At 42.4% G+C, this 21,626-nt stretch overlaps 1 protein-coding gene across 1 annotated transcript in view; it reads right to left on the reverse strand.

The window, feature by feature from the left end:
• LOC124789062 overlaps positions 1–17,459 on the reverse strand; it is a 95,774-nt gene extending 78,315 nt beyond the window's left edge. The window contains exons 1-2 of the mRNA XM_047256354.1: positions 16,743–17,459; positions 15,004–15,804 (exon numbers count right to left, since the gene is read on the reverse strand). Coding sequence (XP_047112310.1) covers positions 15,004–15,804; positions 16,743–17,459 — 1,518 coding nt within the window. The remainder of the gene's footprint in view (positions 1–15,003; positions 15,805–16,742) is intronic.
• Positions 17,460–21,626: the final 4,167 nt, after the last annotated feature.

The following is a 21,626-nucleotide window of genomic DNA, read 5'->3' on the forward strand; positions in this document are numbered from 1 at the left end:
CTTCCATATTGCCAGTCCGTATGGCCGCCACTGAGGGCAGAGAACAGGAGGAATTGCTCGCAGACCAAAATGGAGGAGAGGCTGTCATCTCGTCTTGGCCTGCGTGTGGATGAATAAAGCAACAGCTGCCACTGGCGTATCCGGCTTGAACTCCAACCTGTCTATATGGCTATGCTATACTGCAGTCTCGAAGCACTGCTGCCCTCTCGAGCTATGGCGGCTGTTCGCCGGGTGGCAATACTGTCGCTTTCACAACTAAATTTTAATTCATCATAATTCAGATAAACTTACGAAATATTTAAAAATTATACTTAAAACCCTTCTTCATTAGTCATCGTATCTATTAGTGAAAAGCGGGTCAAAGTCCTTGCAGCAGTTCCTGAGATTAGCCTGCATACACAGGGGAACGCGAGAAGACGACTTCAGTTTATGCACACAAAAGAGAAGATAGAAAGTTGGCCACAAGTTTTCAGTGTTGTCTTGATTGTAAAAGAAGCTAACGAAGCTATGGCTGTGGAAGTTACATCAGAGACGAATAGGCACAGAGAAGTAGCTTTGCTTGTGATGTGACCTAGTGACTTGATCCGCGAACTGTTCAACTCACTCCTATATGTATCGGCCGGCAGGTGTGGCCGTGCTGTTCTAGGCCCTTCAGTCTGGAACCACGAGACCGCTACGGTCGCAGGCTCGAATCCTGCCTCGGTCATGGATGTGTGTGACGTCCATAGGTTAGTTAGGTTTAAGTAGTTCTAAGTTCTAGGGGACTGATGAACTCAGATGTCAAGTCCCATAGTGCTCAGAGCCATTTGAACCATTTTGAACCCCATATGTTTCAAACTTCAACTAAAAGACATGGCACATACCGGTATAGTCCGCATCTCGCGTCCGTCTGTACGTGCACAATAATCTCAGGAACTGTTTCCAGAATGTGGTTTTCACTCCGCAGCGGAGTGAAAGCTGCTAACTCTTGGGAATAGGCTAATATTGCTAACAAGAAACGACATTAAAGAAAATATATACTGTGAGGGCAATGTCAGAATTCCAAGATTTTTGAGTAGGGGTCGACAAGAGGTTCTCGAACTTCCACCACATATAGCTCGAACAGCCCGTTTTTGAGCCAAAAATACCCTTTTTGAATCAGAAGAATTACCCCAAAAAGTAATACCATGCGACATAAGCGTATGAATATATGCGAAGTAGACTACTTTTCGTGTTGAAGTGTCACTTATTTCAGATACTGTTCTAATGGTAAATAAAGCAGCATTTAGCTTCTGAACAAGATCCTGGACATGGGCTTTCCACAACAGCTTACTATCTATCCGAACGCCTAGGAACTTGAACTGTTCCGTCTCACTTATAATATGCCTATTATGTCTTTTCAAAATATCGGTTCTTGTTGAATTGTGAGTTAGAAACTGTAAAAACTGAGTCTTACTGTGATTTAGCATCAAATTATTTTCCACAAGCCACGAACTTATTTCATGAACTACATTATTTATTACTGTTTCAATACTACACACAAGATCCTTCACTATCAGTCTGGTGTCGTCAACAAACAGAAATATTTTTGAATCACCTGTAATACTAGAAGGCATATCATTTATATAAATAAGAAACAGCAGAGGCCCCAGCACCAACCCTTGGGGAACGCCCCACTCAACAGTGCTCCATTGGGACTGAACATCACTACCACTCTCAATATTGCGGAGAATTACCCTCTGCTTTCTGTTCTTACAGTAAGAGCGAACCAATTGTAAGCTACTCCCCTTACTCCATAATGGTCCAACTTCTGCAGTAATATTTTGTGGTCAACACAGTCAAAAGCCTTCGTTAAATCAAAGAAAATACCTAGCGTTCTGAACCTTCTATTTAATTCGTCCAAAACCTCACAGAGAAAAGAGAATATAGCATTTTCAGTTGTTAAACCATTTCTAAAACCAAACTGAACATTTGACAGCAAATTATGTGAATTTAAATGCTCCAGTAACCTTGTATATACAACCTTCTCGATAACTTTAGCAAACACCGATGGCATAGAAATAGGTCTAATATTGTCAACATTATCAATGTCTCCCTTTTTATAAAGTGGCTTCACTAAGTTGTTATATTAACTTAAGTATGTTGTTAAATTAACCTAATTATGTCATGTATTGGAAAATTTGACTCGTTCCACATCATTACGAAATATCGTATTCATGATCCATGGAACTAGTATTAATCTAATCTAATCTAATCTAATCTAATCTAATCTACTACTGAGTACTTTAATCGGTCAGGAAACCGACTACTCCTAAAGGAAAAGTTACAGATATGGCTGAGAACTGGGCTAACATACATAGAACAATACTTCCGTATTCTGCTATATACCCCGTCATATCCATGAGAGTTCTTGGTCTTTAGTGATTTAATTATTAACTCGATCTCCCTCTTTTCAGTATCATGAAGGAGCATTTCAGGTAACAGTCTCGGAAAACTTTTTTCTAAGAGCGCTATGTGATTCCCTGTTGGGACTAGGTTTCTATTTAGTTCACCTGCTATTTTCAGAAAGTGATTATTAAATACTGTACATATATGCGACTTATCAGTAACACGGACATTCCCACTACGCACTGATTCTCTATCCTCGACCTGTCTCTGGAGACCAGCAACTTCCTTTACGACTGACCATATGGCCTTAATTTTATCCTGAGACTTAGCTATTCTATCTTCATACCACATACTTTTTGCCATCGTAATAACATTTTTAAGCACCTTACAATACTGTTTGTAATGGGCTGCTGCATTTAGATTTTGACTGTTTCTAACGTTTTGATATAATTGCCACTTTGTTCTACAAGATATTCTTATCCCTCTAGTCAGCCACCCAGGCTGCCTGTTTGTGCTAGTACCCTGTTTTAAACGTTCTAATGGAAAGCAACTTTCAAAGAGCATGAGAAAAGTCTTGAGAAAAGCATTATATTTATCGTCTACTGTATCAGCGCTGTAAACATCTTGCCACTCTTGTTCCTTTATAAGGTTTACAAAGGTCTCTACAGCAACTGGACCAGCTTTCCTGAACAGCTGATGGCTATATTTAACACATGTTGCAGCACAAAAATCTTTTAAAGTTGAAATTTGTGCATCATGATCTGAAAGGCCATTCATCTTTTTGCTAACAGAAAGCCCTTCTGGTAATGAGGAATGAACAAAAATGTTGTCTATGGTTGTTCTATTGTTCCCTTGCACTCTCGTTGGAAAGAATACGGTTTGCATAAGAATATATGAATTAAAGAGGTCTACCAGCATCCTCTTCCTTGCACAATCACTTATACAATTAATATTGAAGTCACCACATATAACTAACTTTTTGTATTTCCTATAATGTGAACCAAGAACCTCCTCTAGCTTTAGCAAAAATGTTGTGAAATCGGAGTCTGGGGATCTATAAATATCAACAGTTAGAAGTTTAGCTCCGTTAGATTTAACCACACCTGCACAACATTCAAACACCTTTTCAGTGCAGTACTTTGAAACATCAATTGACTCAAATGGGATGCCGTTTTTCACATACATGGCTACCCCCCCACACCGCAAAGAGCTCCTCGAAAAGCTGCCAGCCAACCTGTATCCTGGTAAAGGAAGCCTCCGAATTATCTCCTTATTTAAGAAGTGTTCAGATATACCAATAATTTCAGAGTCAACATCTATAAGCAGTTCACTAACTTTATCTCTAATACCTTGTATATTTTGATGAAATATACTAATTCCCTCATTACTCGGATACCTAAGCTTTGTCAAAAGTGATTCTCTTGTTAGAGAGACTTCCCTTAAGCAGGAATACCTATCAGCTGACGTCAATCTAAAAAAGGTGCAGCTCTAACACCAACTACTGCAGGAATTTTCCCATGAGTGATCCCACCAACCCCACCTATTCTTCCACCTATAAGCTTTGCCAGCCTCTCCTTCCCATACCTGTTGAGGTGCAGGCCATGTCTAGTGAAACCCGTCCTGCTGATAGGCTCCACCGACACCACTGAAATGTGACCCATGCCTTCTATCATCAGCGCACCCACAAGTCTCATGTTATTACTCCTGACGGCTGTATTACGATGAGGCCGATCGTGACGCTGAAACAATTCCACAAAATGCACATTCGTGTTGCCAGTCTGAGTGGCTATCTTTTCCAGGTCACCATCGATGTTATACTCCCCATCCCTATCAATACTATTACCAGCCCCACCCACAATCACTACCTGATCCTCTTTAGTAAAATCCCTACATAACTCCCCTATGTTAACAGTCACCTGAGCCAACCCTGCATTAGGCTTCACAATGCTGGTGACATGGTACTCACTCCCCAGCACTTCCTGCAACTGCTGGCCTACACCTCTGCCATGAGAACTACCTAACACCAGAACCTTCTTCTTCCTCTTCGACTTTGCAGCTGTTCTTGTGCCAGTAACTACTGAGGTCTGCTGCATACTTCCTATATCTACAGCTACTAGAGATTCCTCTCCACTAGACTCTGACAGTTGGTCATATCTATTGTAAACACCAATAGTAAAACTATCTGAAAATCTTCTTCTCCTAGCAGATCTCTTGCCAACAGCCAGCTCCCATTCCCCAACCCCCTTCTCTCTACTCATCCTTTCTAGCTCCTCCTGCGCGTTTATCTTCTGCACCTGAAGGGCACAGATCTTACGCTCCTGCTCCTCTATCAACTTACTCTTGCTACGTAACCCGCAGTTCCAGGAGAGGATCTCACCAGAATGCCCACTGGCTTCCCCACTGCATTCCCCCCAGTGAAAATACTTCGAACACGTCTCACACCGCAATCCACTACTCACGAACCTACGGCAAAGCCCACACTTCTCACTCATGGTAAAACTTTACTTTTTCTAAGTTGCGCTACTACAATAAGAAGATGTTAAAAACCTGACTACAATAATCACAAACTTACTCTACAAGGAAAGTAACTACTATTATTAACAGTATTAGTAAACAACAAATGTGAATATAACAAAAGACTAATACCGAAAGAGAATCAAACGTCTAATGACACAGTAACGAAGCTGAAAACAGTTCCCAAAAGGTTCTTCTGAAATTATTTCACCAGAAAAGACCAAGAACACCGGTTGAAGACTACTAAAGTTCCTAAATAAACCACTATACACAAACAATGAATTAGTACTTAGCTTTCGATGCGCCGCTACAGCTGCAACTGGTCAGCGCGGAATGTAAACACAGGCAAGAGGTTAAGTTGCTCCATACGAAACACTCACAAATATCAGGTCACAACACAAGAAAGGGAGAGGTGAATGAAGGAACCACTAATACGTCACTTATATAGTAAATATTATCACAAAAACCGTTAAAATATGTATCTGAAACCTAAGAGCGATCTCAGACGCAGTCACTCGCTTATATCAAAAGACTGATTTTAAAAGCAATTATCTCCCTTAATTATAAACATAAAAAGCTTTGACGCTTTTTATTAAGATGGCATCGCGGTTATGTGATGCGTTAATGAAAGTGTACCCTCTCAGTCCAAACATTGTCGGGAGTGGATGAGTAACAAATCGGAGAAACGCTAAGATGGTGTTTTTAATGCGTCATGTGTTTCACATAGTCTCTAAGGTACAATGCGCAAAACGTTAATGCTACACTGTAAAACTGTCATAGAAGTTCTTTCTTGGATGTTCAACTTGTGCGTTACAGTTGCCTGAATGTCGGTTATTTCGTCAAACTGTTAGCCCTTCAAATGAATTTACGCACTTTTTCCTTAGCGGTACCTTCGTATTGATAGCAGAAAGGATCGTTATTCCTGACAATCACCGTTGCAATCTTGAAATTATGTTAAGGAAGGTGAATAAATCCGCCATCTTCTATCAAACGTCTATTTTCAGCTATTAATCCAACTTGTCGAGGTTCTCAGTGTGATAACAGATGAGAGTTCTGTCAGGTACTTCTTCACGTATGAGTTACATTTCCCTGGTATTCATCCTTGCATCGCTTCCCAAACTAGTTTAATGTGGTCGTTCCACATCAGGTAGTTCTGGATGGTTACTCAGATATATTTGTCGGCTGTACTGTTACCAGTGATTTCTCACCACAAGTGTTGATTATTTTGTTCATTTATGAACCACACGTTACATTTACTTACGCTGAAGATCAACTCCCAGTCGCCGCACTAACCTTTGATCATTTCTGCAATTCTTCTCAACTTATGCGAAACGTCAAAATTTATTTATTTCCAGTATCCTAGTATCTTCCGTCTCCAACAATTTTTACACCTTGTGGCTCACTCTACTGCTATGGAAGTTAGTTATTCTTATTTTACTTCATATCATATCGAACCACCGCTTCTTGAAGTTAGTGTTTTCAACACAGACATGTATTCCTTGATTCTTCTGAGCAGCTCCTCATTTACCCTATCTGTGAGCTTGCGTCACTTTGTAGCACATCATCTAAAACTCTTAAATAGTCTTCTTTTCCAGTGTCTCAACAGTTAAAGATGCTTTACTCCAGATGTACAATTTCAGAAAATTTATTGTCGGTTGATAGTTAATGTGAGATGTGGCAGTGGTATATCATCTCAAAAGGGCACGCTCATCTCAAGTATAATAAAATAATGATTAAGAAAAGGGAGCAGGTAGAAACATTGCAGGTAATAATAATTTTTATTAAAATTGTGAAAATCGCTTTGTCTCTAAGTTTGAGTTTACGAGACACTTGAATTTTAACCGAATGCAATAATTCCAATTCATGGAAGCTGACAGCAGCCACAAGATGCCATTGTAATACAGGAGGGATTGCGTGCTCACAAAAAACGCGAGTCGTCATGACAGGAGTTGAGACTACGGCATGTGAAAGTCTGGAAGGCCAGGCTACGAAACTCTAGCAGGATGGACACCCCCTCAGCTACAACCTGAAGGAAGAGCACAAAACAGTGCAGAACGGAAAGAAAAATTAGTCCGTCTTAATTAGCCGAGCGGCTCGCTTCGATCTCCGGATTGTCGGTTCTTCCGCTGTGCAGCCATCATTGCCCGCTCGGGCATACGGGACGCGACAACGGAGCCTCGGCGGTTGAAAGGTGGGCTCCAAGTAGCAAAGAGTCCCTGGAAGGACTGCAGCGTGAAGGAAGTGGCCACTTAGCGCTGTGTTAGGGCAGGCGGTTGTTTTGGACGGTGAGTTTGAGACTCCTGTTTACATTGTGCCGTGATGGTGCTTTGTTGCGGAGGTGCTGTCCGAACCCTACCTCAATTGATTAACACACTGAAGAGCCAAAGAAACTGGTATAGGCATGCGTATTCAAATACAGAGATATTTAAACAGGCAGAATACGGCGCTGCGGCCGGCAACGCCTATATTACACAACAAGACGTAGTTGTTATATCACTTCTACATCTACATCTACATTTATACTCCGCAAGCCACTCAACGGTGTGTGGCGGAGGGCACTTTACGTGCCACTGTCATCACCTCCCTTTCCTGTTCCAGTCGCGTATGGTTCGCGGGAAGAACGACTGCCGGAAAGCCTCCGTGGGCGCTCGAATCTCTCTAATTTTACATTCGTGATATCCTCGGGGGGTATAAGTAGGGGAAAGCAATATATTTGATACCTCATCCAGAAACGCACGCTCACGAAACCTGGACGGCAAGCTACATCACGATACAGAGCGCCTCTCTTGCAGAGTCTGCCACTTGAGTTTGCTAAAAATCTCCGTACCGCTAGCAAGCTTACCAAATAACCCTGTGACGAAACGCGCCGCTCTTCTTTGGATCTTTTCCATCTCTTCCGTCAACCCGAGCTGGTACGCATCCCACACTGATAAGCAATACTCAAATATAGGTCGAACGAGTGTTTTGTAAGCCACCTCCTTTGTTGATGGTCTATATTTTCTAAGGGCTCTCCCAATGAATCTCAACCTAGTACCAGCCTTACCAACAATAAATTTTATATGATCATTCCACTTGAAATCGTTCTGCATTCATACTCCCAGGTTCCTGCTGCTACAGTGGCAGGTTATCAAGATTTAAGTGACTTTGATTATGGTGTTACAGTCGGTGCACGAGCGATGGATCACAGTATCTCCGAGATAGCGATGAAGTGAGGAATTTACCGCGCAACCAATTCACGAGTGTACCGTGAATATCAGGTATCCAGTAAAACATCAAATCTCCGACACCACCGCGGCCGGAAAAAGATCCTGCTGCAACGGGACCAACGAAGACTGAAGAAAATCCTTCAACGTGACAGAAGTGCAACCATTCCTTAAATTACTGCACATTTCAATACTGGATCATCAACAAGCGTCAGCGTACGAACCAATCAACGAAACATCATCGATATGTGCTTTCGGAGCCGAAGGCCATACAAAGCTTAACGCCTCGCCTGGGCCCACCAACACTGACATCGCACTGTTGATGAGTGGAAACATGTTGCCTTGTCGTACGAGTCTCGATTCAAATTGTATCGAGCGGACGGACGTGAACAGCTATGGAGACAACCTTGTGAATCAATGCACCCTGCGTCTCAGCAGGGTACTGTTAAAGCTGGTGGAAGCTCTGTGATGGTGTGAGGCATGTGCAGTTGGAATGATGTGGGATCCCTGATACGTCTAGATCCGTACGTGCATAAGCATCCTGTCTCATCATCTGCATCCGTTCATGTCCATTGTGTATTCCGACGGGCTTGGGCAGTTCCAGCAGGATAATGCGATACCCCACACGTCCAGAATTACTACAGAGTGGCTCCAGACACACGCTTCTGAGATTAAACACTTCAGCTGGCCATTGGACTCTGCAGAAATGAACGTTATTTAGCATATGTGGGATGCCTTGCAGCGCGCTGTTCTGAAGAGATCTCCACCCCCTGGTACTCTTACGGATTCATCGACAGCCGTGCAAGATTCATGGCGTCATTTCCCTTCAGCACTACTTCAGACATTAGTCGACTCCTTGCCACGTCTTGTTCGGCACTTCTGCGTACTCGCTGGTAACCTAGACGGTATTAGGCAGGTGTACCAGTTTCTTTGGCTCTTCATTGTACTTTGACCTTTCATATGGACCTTACGGTCGTTAAATAATATGCAGTTATTGTGAAATGGTCCGCAAGGCGTTCCATCATGAGAGGTCAAATGCTGTGCCTGGTCCAGATTCTACTATGACCGATTGAATTTGTGAACATTTACTATTCTTCTTATCTAATTGGTATTGCGGTACAGGCCGTAATGGACGTCTTATCGTGGCTGTTTTTAAGAACTTAAGACATATTTCCTCTTTAACAGTATAAGCAGCCTTACGTCAGCATATGATCAAGTTTTCTGACCGTTTGTTACATCGTGAGTTCATGCTTCTTAGCAAACTACGATCTAAATATGAGCATGTTGCTGAGTTGTACTTGTTGGGGTCTACATCTTACCCTTGCCTAACGGCCATTAGCTGCACGCCGCATTACTCTGACTGCCTGTTAATAGTAACAGTTCTTTGAAAATTCACCCGCACTGTATTTACTCGTATGAACCATGGAACTTGCCGTTGGTGGGGAGACTTGCGTGCATCAGCGATACAGATAGCCGTGCCGTAGGTGAACCACAACGGAGGGATATCTGTTGAGAGGCCAGACAAACGTGTGGTTTGCGACCGAACCGCCGAATCTTTCCATCAGTAAATGGGGTATGTTCTCAACTGACTCGGTTGTTTTAACCCCCTCCACTGACAGAATGACCCGCTTCCTACTTCCGTATGTATAAAGCCGATACGGACTTGTAGCTGTCACGCCTTTGCGCTTACTGCTACGTATTTTAACCGTAAATAGCTCAGCCCTAATGGTAAGAGGTAGTAGTGAATTCACGTTATTAATCTTTGAAGACAGCACAGCTGCCACAAGCTCAGCTCACTTTTACTCCACTCCTACCCTCGCCATTGCACCACATTAACTGGGTGCTACATGGACCTTGCTAAATTCACTTGCGTATACATTTTTGACCGTTAGTCGCCAGTATTTACCTAATGATTAGTACACTCCTAACCGGACTATTTCCCAAAGAGCTGTGATGATTGAACGGGTTCGATCCACGGCCTACAGTGCCCTACAGTTCACACGGTAACACTGCCTACCTGACCCACTTAACTTGGTAGTGAGCTTATGTATCCAATCACCACTGCTAGCAGCAGTGGATAATCCTATCAGCACGACGAGAGCAGCAGACTTACCGTCGAATCCTCCTGAAAATACTTATAACTACGGTCGCCAGCTCTGAAGGAGCAAAAGAATAAATCAATTTTTAGGCTCGTTTCAAAGTGAAACGGCTTGAGTTGAATTTAAACTTAATTCTGAATATTACTATTTCTGATCATTCTAGGTGATTCTACAAAGCAAATACTCTCTCAATTCCTGTGAGTTGGCTTGGTAATTACCACAAAGACAATTTATGCAACTTAGGTTAACAAAATTCTATCCTTCAACTTATTTAATGATTTTGGATATTACTCTTTGGACAATTGCTATAGAATTAGTTAAGTGACTTTACTTGAAAGGTTACTCAGAAAAATTTAAGTAACTATAAATAGGCGACTCATTCTGGTGTGACCACTGCTCTTTTCAACATTCTTATACGCTAAAGTATTCTACAACCAAAAGAATTGTAAATGAAAGAGGCGATGGTGGCCTCAGTCTGAATTCACTACACTATGTTTCAGGTCACTACACTTTACAATGAACAACATGCGTCGTAATTTTACTCATTACTATATTCTGTCCTCTGCGCTTGCATAAAAGAAAACTGGTATTCTCCTTTTACATGTATACAAAGTTCGACTTAACAATTGCAAGCAGTCTTGCCTTGGGTAGACGTGTCGGTGCTGGTGGTGAGATGCATGTGGCTAACGCAGCTCTTCACGCCTCATGCCCTTAATGGCGGCTGGAACTACGAGCTGTAGCACTCGTATAAGCTACTGCACGTCCGCCATAAAATCTGGGCGCAGGAACTCTTACAATCAGCACCAGTGGCATAGAGACGGCTTCGACAACCATTCGTCGCGTTCTACTCCACAAACGGCGACGATATTCGCCTCTTCGCTGTTGCACTATCACTTTTGCGTGAGCACAGTTACGCACGTCCGGTCACGTCAACACTCCCCAGGCCATTTCACTGTTCAGTCCCTGTGTCTCCAGCTACCTCTAGCTACGCTCGTATCACCAAGAGTGGGGGCGTTCCCCTACCACCTTTTCACCGAAATCATTTAGTATTTAAGAATATTTATATTTATTACCCTGGAGTTCATACCAGTCATAATAATTTACTACTAGCGCTTTATAACATTAAATCATACAGTAATAACTTATAATTACCAAGAAAAAGAATACATTTGACTCCGAGAGCTTAGTGCATTGTCTGACAGGCAGCGCTAATTCCCAGTTTCGCCAATAGATGGCATCAGGGTGCACTCCCTGGCAGTCTCACACCAGCGCGCCCGTTTCCGAGGCGCGGGCTCCAAATTACTGTCAGCCCACCATCATTTCAGTTCCGTTACACATGCCCCACTTCTTATTGAAGTATGTAACAGTGATAATTCAATAAGAAGTCTCTCCTATAATGAATCTGAAATTTTCGTTAAGCTTTTTACCAAGGGTTTTCCGTTTCTTACTGATACACCTCGGTACTTATATTACTTATTTAAAATTAAACACCAATTCTTTCTATCTTTCCTGCTAAACATTACATAAATGATTTGCATATATTCTTTCCAATTTTCTTACTTCTAAACACAGTACACTTTAAACATCTGTTTTACAAAAAATTTAAATACACTTCTTTTATCTCAGGCAAGTAAAACACACGTTATGCGCCTATTACTTTATTGCCCGTCCTTTTCACTTTACCTCCTCACTTTTCTACCTCTTCCACAACACTTATTTACACATCTATTAAGGCTTTCTTAGAAGCTCAGTCTTTCTCAGTCTGTTTAGTCTCCACTTAAACTAGAAGTTTCATTAGAATACTGCAAGATATTTTAGTGAACATTTACCTTTCACATAGAACAAAAGAAACAAAACTATTTACATATTGGTTTACTTCAATATTTATTTATATATTTATTTTCAATCTGGTAGAATTCGTGGTTCATACCTTTTGAGATCCACTATGTTTCTTACACCCAGGCGTTTGCCTGTTAATGGGTACTCTAAATAATAAGCATTCACATTGGGTATGGACACTATTTTAAATGGTCCATTATATACACTCCTGGAAATTGAAATAAGAACACCGTGAATTCATTGTCCCAGGAAGGGGAAACTTTATTGACACATTCCTGGGGTCAGATACATCACATGATCACACTGACAGAACCACAGGCACATAGACACAGGCAACAGAGCATGCACAATTTCGGCACTAGTACAGTGTATATCCACCTTTCGCAGCAATGCAGGCTGCTATTCTCCCATGGAGACGGTCGTAGAGATGCTGGATGTAGTCCTGTGGAACGGCTTGCCATGCCATTTCCACCTGGCGCCTCAGTTGGACCAGCGTTCGTGCCGGACGTGCAGACCGCGTGAGACGACGCTTCATCCAGTCCCAAACATGCTCAATGGGAGACAGATCCGGAGATCTTGCTGGCCAGGGTAGTTGACTTACACCTTCTAGAGCACGTTGGGTGGCACGGGATACATGCGGACGTGCATTGTCCTGTTGGAACAGCAAGTTCCCTTGCCGGTCTAGGAATGGTAGAACGATGGGTTCGATGACGGTTTGGATGTACCATGTACTATTCAGTGTCCCCTCGACGATCACCAGTGGTGTACGGCCAGTGTAGGAGATCGCTCTCCACACCATGATGCCGGGTGTTGGCCCTGTGTGCCTCGGTCGTATGCAGTCCTGATTGTGGCGTTCACCTGCACGGCGCCAAACACGCATACGACCATCATTGGCACCAAGGCAGAAGCGACTCTCATCGCTGAAGACGACACGTCTCCATTCGTCCCTCCATTCACGCCTGTCGCGACACCACTGGAGGCGGGCTGCACGATGTTGGGGCGTGAGCAGAAGACGGCCTAACGATGTGCGGGACCGTAGCCCAGCTTCATGGAGACGGTTGCGAATGGTCCTCGCCGATACCCCAGGAGCAACAGTGTCCCTAATTTGCTGGGAAGTGGCGGTGCGGTCCCCTACGGCACTGCGTAGGATCCTACGGTCTTGGCGTGCATCCGTGCGTCGCTGCGGTCCGGTCCCAGGTCGACGGGCACGTGCACCTTCCGCCGACCACTGGCGACAACATCGATGTACTGTGGAGACCTCACGCCCCACGTGTTGAGCAATTCGGCGGTACGTCCTCCCGGCCTCCCGCATGCCCACTATACGCCCTCGCTCAAAGTCCGTCAACTGCACATACGGTTCACGTCCACGCTGTCGCGGCATGCTACCAGTGTTAAAGACTGCGATGGAGCTCCGTATGCCACGGCAAACTGACTGACACTGACGGCGGCGGTGCACAAATGCTGCGCAGCTAGCGCCATTCGACGGCCAACACCGCGGTTCCTGGTGTGTCCGCTGTGCCGTGCGTGTGATCATTGCTTGTACAGCCCTCTCGCAGTGTCCGGAGCAAGTATGGTGGGTCTGACACACCGGTGTCAATGTGTTCTTTTTTCCATTTCCAGGAGTGTATATATTTAAATTTGCTGATCTCGTTATTAATTTCACTTGACTTATTATGTGTTTTTACTAGAACGAGATCACCTATTTTGAATTTAGGATTCCTTACTTTTTCGTCATGGCGACGAATTCTCGCATCTGCTTGTTTTCTCATCTTGTCTTTTACTAAGTTCTTTTTACTATCATAATCTAATTCAACTCTATCTGGAAATTCTAGTATGTCTGCTACTAGACTTTTACTTGTCGTCTTTTTCAGGATTTCTTCTGGAGTAAATCCAGTGCTCTCGTTTGTTAATGAATTCATGATTTCTTCGAATTCACTCACATACATGTCCCACTTCTTGTGGTTACTATGGCAGTACGTCCTAAATAACCGACCTATCTCACGCATATATCTTTCTGCAGCATTGCTTGATGGGTGATAAGCTGAGTTATGTACCACTTCTACCTGTTTCTCAGTTATCCCATCCTTCCACATTTTTAGCAAAACTGAAAACCATTATCTGATAGTATTCTCTTTGGCTTCCCTACTTTCACAAAATAATCACACACCATTTTATCATACACAGCTCTGGCAGTAGCTTTTCTCAAGGGATATAGCTTTATATACTTTGAGAAAAGTTCAACTGCTACAAATATGTACACAAAACCCCCCATGGTTTTCGGTAATGGTCCAAAGATATCTACTGCTACTATTTCTAATACTTCATTAGGTTTTATTGATTGCATGGGCCCTTGATTAGTTGCATTTGTTACTTTCGCCTTTTGGCATAGATCACAAGATCTTATCCTCTGTGCTACCCTTCGTGCCATGTTGTTAAAGGTAATGCATTCATCTAACTTATCGGTACACTTCCGTGCACCACAATGTCCATATGCCAAGTGAACATAATCTATCAGCACTTCAGTGTGTTGTTCCGGCCAACATACTCTCCACTTCCCTGGATTATTTAATCTATAATTACTTTCTGTTTTATTAACCAGTCAATGCCTAAAATGATCTCGGCACTGAGCTCTGGAACTACTAAAATGCATTCGAAAATAACTTGTTTTTTATCTTAAATTCCATCATCACTTGATGTTTAACAGGTTTACTGCATTTCCCTGTCGCCCCTATCACTTTAACACCTGTTACTGGCATCATGACTACTCCTCGTTGCTCTTTGACCATCTCAAAAAGTGCGTGCAAAATAGCACTTATTTGAGCACCCGTATCCAACAATACATATAAATCGTACCCACATACATTAATGGTCAGGATTGTTTGCATCCTATTGTCCTCTTTCATACTTTCTTTATCTTCCCATAATAAATCCTTTTCCACCGCCAAGTCTTGCCATATTATTTTTCCGGTTTTTATACTGACCATTCCATCTGGAGGTTTCTTTCTCCTTTTCATCCTAAATTCTTTCACCGCTTTTTCCAATAGTCCTTCGTCTAGGCTCTTTAATGTCATCTCGTTCTCATTCGAATCTGTCATGCCTGAACTCTCGGTTGCGGAATCGGAAACTTCCTCTACTTCTTTTTCTCCCTGGATGCTTTCTGATGATTCTGACGATAATTCCTCCTCCTTAGAAATATGACCTTCTTCGGATTCCAATAATTCACCCAAATTATAATCCATTTCTCTACTTTCCCTTTGTTGGATAGTGCATTCGCCACTCTTACTTTCATTATTTTCCCCTACTAATGGAATTCCAGTCTCACTCAACTCATTTGCTTCAGTACTACAGGGATCACAACACTCTTTCTCTTGGTTAGATACACTTTCTCTAATTTCTTTAAAAGAATCTTCATCACAGTCATGTACTCTTGCTGTCACTAGGTACACATCATAATCGGTATGGCTCTCTAACACTGTCATATTCGGGTCCAAACTAATCACTTGAGTGGAAGATCTTTCTAATTGTGCTGGCTGGCTTTTGAGCTGATGTACATATTCTGCATACGAGGTAATTTCTGAATCGCCATGCGTCTCTGCACTATGCCCCTTTTTCTTATCCACCCTTTCCTCTTTAATTACTTCTCGATGCGATTCGTCGACTATTCGTACGAACCTTTTACCATAAGTCACATCACTCCTCCCTTGCCCCTGCCTCTCTGCACAGTTGCCATCCGTACCGACAAACAACGCCTTCTCTGACTCTTCCTTCATCAATTCGTCACTCTGACATCGAATTGTACTTATTTAATTCACGTGACCCTTCACATCCGACCGATATTCTTTTCCTACTTCATTTCCCTTAATAATTCCTCCCTGCTCTCTCTCCTCTGTTTGTATCCCTACATTATACTTCGCAAAGTTTCGTTTATGTAACTGCTCTTCAGGCGAACGACGCACTATCCTACTATAGTACTGACTACTCCGATCTTCCCTATATTTGGGCCATTTCTTTCTTTCCGCGCGCGTTAGGCCCTTGACCTGCGCGGTATTTAGTTTTCCTGATTTTGATAATGCTTCCCGTTTCCCTGATAGTGTCCTCTCCCTCGCTGAGAGTTACCTCCTCGACCTCTTCCTCTCATCATGTTAATTTGCGGTTCATTCCTACCACCTTTTACTATTCCATTCTGATTTCTGAAACCTCGAAACTCTCTAGTTTCACGCCACCTATCTTCATTCTCGATTTTTTCTAAAAATTCATCGAATGTTCGATGAGTGCCTCCTACATAACGCTTTGAATCGTCAGGTAGCTTTTTCCACAACTCCCACACAATCTCCGATTCTGATCTACGATCTTTAAGATACTCCAAACACTTGAACCATCCTTCACAGTATTCTTTCATGAGCCCACGCCCATGTTCTGGCATTCTGGCGACAACGAATTCTCTCCACAACCTATCTCTCTGTTGTGTGCTCCAGAATTCCTCAAGCAACTTTTCTTTGAAGTCTGTAAACTTCAAATTGTCGATATCCAAATTCAATCCCCAACGTTTAGCATGACCTGCTAAAGCGTCTATTACTAAATTAATTTTTTCTTTATCCGACATGTCTGTTGGTAAGACACGTTCACAATTTTTTATAAAATCCATTGGATGCCATCCACCTTGTTTCTTTTGAGGATCGTATTTTTCCTCCCTACTCAGTATTTCCGATTTTTGCATTACCAATGGGATACCACTACAGTTAAGAAACGTCTGATTCTGAACTTGCTGACTTAACAATTTTATGTCATTACGCAGTGTATTCTCCTGCTCCCGCACACGTGCATCAAAACTCAACATGGTATTGCGCAGTGTTTCAATATCAGCTGCCGTTTCCTTAACAGTCTCTTTCTTTACAACTGGTACTATCACCTGTAATTTACTTTCAGTTATCGGTTCTAATTTTTCACTAACCAAAGGTTCCACTGATTTCTCTATTCTCTGAATTTCGGTATCAAATCTTTTCTCTATTTCTGTGACTTTTCTCTGAACATTTGTTATTTCAGCCCTAATTCTATTTACTGATTTGTTTACCTCTGTGATACGCTGGCTTTGCGTATTCAAAATATCTAAATTGGCTTTTATATTACCAGATAGGTTTTCCTCCAATTGTGATATATGACTAGCCATTTCTGCTTTCAAACTAGCATTCCCTTCTCGAATTTGCGTCATCATCCTATTTAACAAACTTGTTAATTCCATATCCTCTCCCTTGTGACTTGCATCCACAGATACATTGGGTTCACTTTTCACTACCTCTGGTTTCACTTCCCGTTCCTCCTGTTTTGTGGGTGTGGATTCATCTATAGGATTTTCAAACCCTACAACAGTATCTATGGTCCCTAATTCTGAGTCTGACCTTGTAATGTTCTCGTCTTGCTTGTTACTATTCGACTCCATCTTATGCTGCTGTATTTCGTGCCTAATAGAGATGTTTATTAAACCAAATATTACTTGTTTAACTCCTACTATTGGACTTTCTTTTGCTGCTTTGCAGGTTGTCGTCTTGAACTTACCAATTGTGGTATATTTGTCTACAACAGAATTTTAAATTTAAAATTTTCTTGAAACTACAAGTTTATATAAAACACTTTTATTGCAGCCATTATTCTACAAACTTGGTAAGTCCTGTCACGGTCGCCACATGCGACCGAACCGCCGAATCTTTCCATCAGTAAATGGGGTATGTTCTCAACTGACTCGGTTGTTTTAACCCCCTCCACTGACAGAATGACCCGCTTCCTACTTCCGTATGTATAAAGCCGATACGGACTTGTAGCTGTCACGCCTTTGCGCTTACTGCTACGTATTTTAACCGTAAATAGCTCAGCCCTAATGGTAAGAGGTAGTAGTGAATTCACGTTATTAATCTTTGAAGACAGCACAGCTGCCACAAGCTCAGCTCACTTTTACTCCACTCCTACCCTCGCCATTGCACCACATTAACTGGGTGCTACATGGACCTTGCTAAATTCACTTGCGTATACATTTTTGACCGTTAGTCGCCAGTATTTACCTAATGATTAGTACACTCCTAACCGGACTATTTCCCAAAGAGCTGTGATGATTGAACGGGTTCGATCCACGGCCTACAGTGCCCTACAGTTCACACGGTAACACTGCCTACCTGACCCACTTAACTTGGTAGTGAGCTTATGTATCCAATCACCACTGCTAGCAGCAGTGGATAATCCTATCAGCACGATGAGAGCAGCAGACTTACCGTCGAATCCTCCTGAAAATACTTATAACTACGGTCGCCAGCTCTGAAGGAGAAAAGAATAAATCAATTTTTTGGCTCGTTTCAAAGTGAAACGGCTTGAGTTGAATTTAAACTTAATTCTGAATATTACTATTTCTGATCATTCTAGGTGATTCTACAAAGCAAATACTCTCTCAATTCCTGTGAGTTGGCTTGGTAATTCCCACAAAGACAATTTATGCAACTTAGGTTAACAAAATTCTATCCTTCAACTTATTTAATGATTTTGGATATTACTCTTTGGACAATTGCTATAGAATTAGTTAAGTGACTTTACTTGAAAGGTTACTCAGAAAAATTTAAGTAACTATAAATAGGCGACTCATTCTGGTGTGACCACTGCTCTTTTCAACATTCTTATACGCTAAAGTATTCTACAACCAAAAGAATTGTAAATGAAAGAGGCGATGGTGGCCTCAGTCTGAATTCACTACACTATGTTTCAGGTCACTACACTTTACAATGAACAACATGCGTCGTAATTTTACTCATTACTATATTCTGTCCTCTGCACTTGCATAAAAGAAAACTGGTATTCTCCTTTTACATGTATACAAAGTTCGACTTAACAATTGCAAGCAGTCTTGCCTTGGGTAGACGTGTCGGTGCTGGTGGTGAGATGCATGTGGCTAACGCAGCTCTTCACGCCTCATGCCCTTAATGGCGGCTGGAACTACGAGCTGTAGCACTCGTATAAGCTACTGCACGTCCGCCATAAAATCTGGGCGCAGGAACTCTTACAATCAGCACCAGTGGCATAGAGACGGCTTCGACAACCATTCATCGTGTTCTACTCCACAAACGGCGACGATATTCGCCTCTTCGCTGTTGCACTATCACTTTTGCGTGAGCACAGTTACGCACGTCCGGTCACGTCAACACTCCCCAGGCCATTTCACTGTTCAGTCCCTGTGTCTCCAGCTACCTCTAGCTACGCTCGTATCACCAAGAGTGGGGGCGTTCCCCTACCACCTTTTCACCGAAATCATTTAGTATTTAAGAATATTTATATTTATTACCCTGGAGTTCATACCAGTCATAATAATTTACTACTAGCGCTTTATAACATTAAATCATACAGTAATAACTTATAATTACCAAGAAAAGAATACATTTGAATCCGAGAGCTTAGTGCATTGTCTGACAGGCAGCGCTAATTCCCAGTTTCGCCAATAGATGGCATCAGGGTGCACTCCCTGGCAGTCTCACACCAGCGCGCCCGTTTCCGACGCGCGGGCTCCAAATTATTGTCAGCCCACCATCATTTCAGTTCCGTTACAGGTTCCTGAAGAGAGGCAGCAGCCTTTTCAGTAGTTGCAGGGGCAACAGTGTGGATGATTGACTGATCTGGCCTTGTAACAATAACCAAAACGGCCTTGCTGTGCTGGTAATGAGAACGGCTGAAAGTAAGGGGAAACTACATCCATAATTGTTCCCGACGGCATGTAGCTTTATTGTATGGTTAAATGCTGATGGCGTCATCTTGGGTAAAATATTCCGGAGGTAAAATAGTCTCCCATTCAGATCTCCGGGCGGGGACTACTCAAGAGGATGTCGTTATCAGGAGGAAGACAACTGGCGTTCTACGGGTCGGAGCGTGGAATGTCAAATCCCTTAATTGGGCAGGTAGGTTAGAAAACTTAAAATAGGTAATGGATAGGTTAAAATTAGATATAGTGGGAATTAGTGAAGTTCGGTGGCAGGAGGAACAAGACTTCTGGTCAGGTGAATACAGGGTTATAAATACAAAATCAAATAGAGGTAATGCAGAAGTAGGTTTAATAATGAGTAAAAAAATAGGAATGTGGGTAAGCTACTACAAACAGCATAGTGAACGCATTATTGAAGCCAAGATAGATATCAATCCCATGCCTACCACAGTAGTACAAGTTTATATGCCGACAGGCTCCGCAGATGACGAGGAGATTGATGAAATGTGTGAGGAGATAAAGAAATTATTCAGATAGTGAAGGGACAGGAAAATTTAATAGTCATGGGTAACTAGAATTCGATAGTAGCAAAAGGCAGAGAAAGTAACGCAGTAGGTGAATATGGAATGGGGGTAGGGAATGGAAGAGAGAGCCGCCTGGTAGAATTTTGCACAGAGCATAACTTAATCATAGCCAACACTTGGTTAAAAAAGAAAATGTTCAAATGTGTGTGAAATTTTTGGGACTGCTAAGGTCATCAGTCCCTAAGCTTACACACCACTTAACCTAAATTATCCTAAGGAAAAACACACACACCCATGCCCAAGGGAGGACTCGAAACCTCCGCCGGGACCAGCCGCACAGTCCATGACTGCAGAGCCCTAGACCGCTCGGCTAATCCCGCGCGGCACCACTTCGTTCAAGAATCATAAAATAAGGTTGTTAACATGGAAGAAGCCTGGAGATACTGAATGGTTTCAGATAATGGTAAGACAGAGATTTAGGAAACAGATTTTAAATTGTAAGACAGTTCCAAAAGCAGATGTGCACTCTGACCACAGTCTATTGGTAATGAACTGTAGATTAAAACTGAAGAAATTGCAAAAAGGTGGGAATTTAAGTAGTTGAGACCTAGATAAACATACCGAACCAGAGGTTGTTGAGAGTTTCAGGACGAGCATTAGGGAACGATTGACAGGAATGGGGGAAAGAAATACCGTAGAAGAAGAATGGGTAGCTCTGAGGGATGAACTAGTGAAGGCAGCAGAGGATCAAGTAGGAAAGAAGACGAGGGTTAATAGAAATTCTTGGGTAACAGAAGAGATAGTGAATTTAACTGATGAGAGGAGAAAATACAATAATGCAGTAAATGAAGCAGGTAAAAGGGAATACAAACGTCTCAAAAATGAGTCGACAGGAAATGCGAAATGGCTAAGCAGGGATGGCTAGAGGACAAAAATATGGATGTAGAGGCGTATATCACTAGGGGTAAGATAGATACTGCCTGCAGGAAAATTAAAGAGACCTTTAGAGAAAAGAGAACCACTTGCACGAATATCAAGAGCTCAGGTGGAGATCCAGTTCTAAGAAAAGAAAGGAAAGCAGAAAGGTGGAAGAGGTGTATAGAGGATCTATACAAGGGCGATGTTCTTGAGGACAATATTATGGAAATGGAAGAGGATGTAGATGAAGATGAAATGGGAGATGTGATACTGCGTGAAGAGTTTGATAGAGCACTGAAAGACCTAAGCCGAAACAAGGTCCTGGGAGTAGACAACATTCCATTAGAACTACTGTTAGCCTTGGGAGAGCCAGCCCTGACAAAATCTACCATCTGGTGAGCAAGATGTATGATACAGGCGAAATACTATCAGA

The sequence above is a fragment of the Schistocerca piceifrons genome, chromosome 3 (assembly GCF_021461385.2).
Source record: "Schistocerca piceifrons isolate TAMUIC-IGC-003096 chromosome 3, iqSchPice1.1, whole genome shotgun sequence".
NCBI lineage: Eukaryota > Metazoa > Arthropoda > Insecta > Orthoptera > Acrididae > Schistocerca > Schistocerca piceifrons.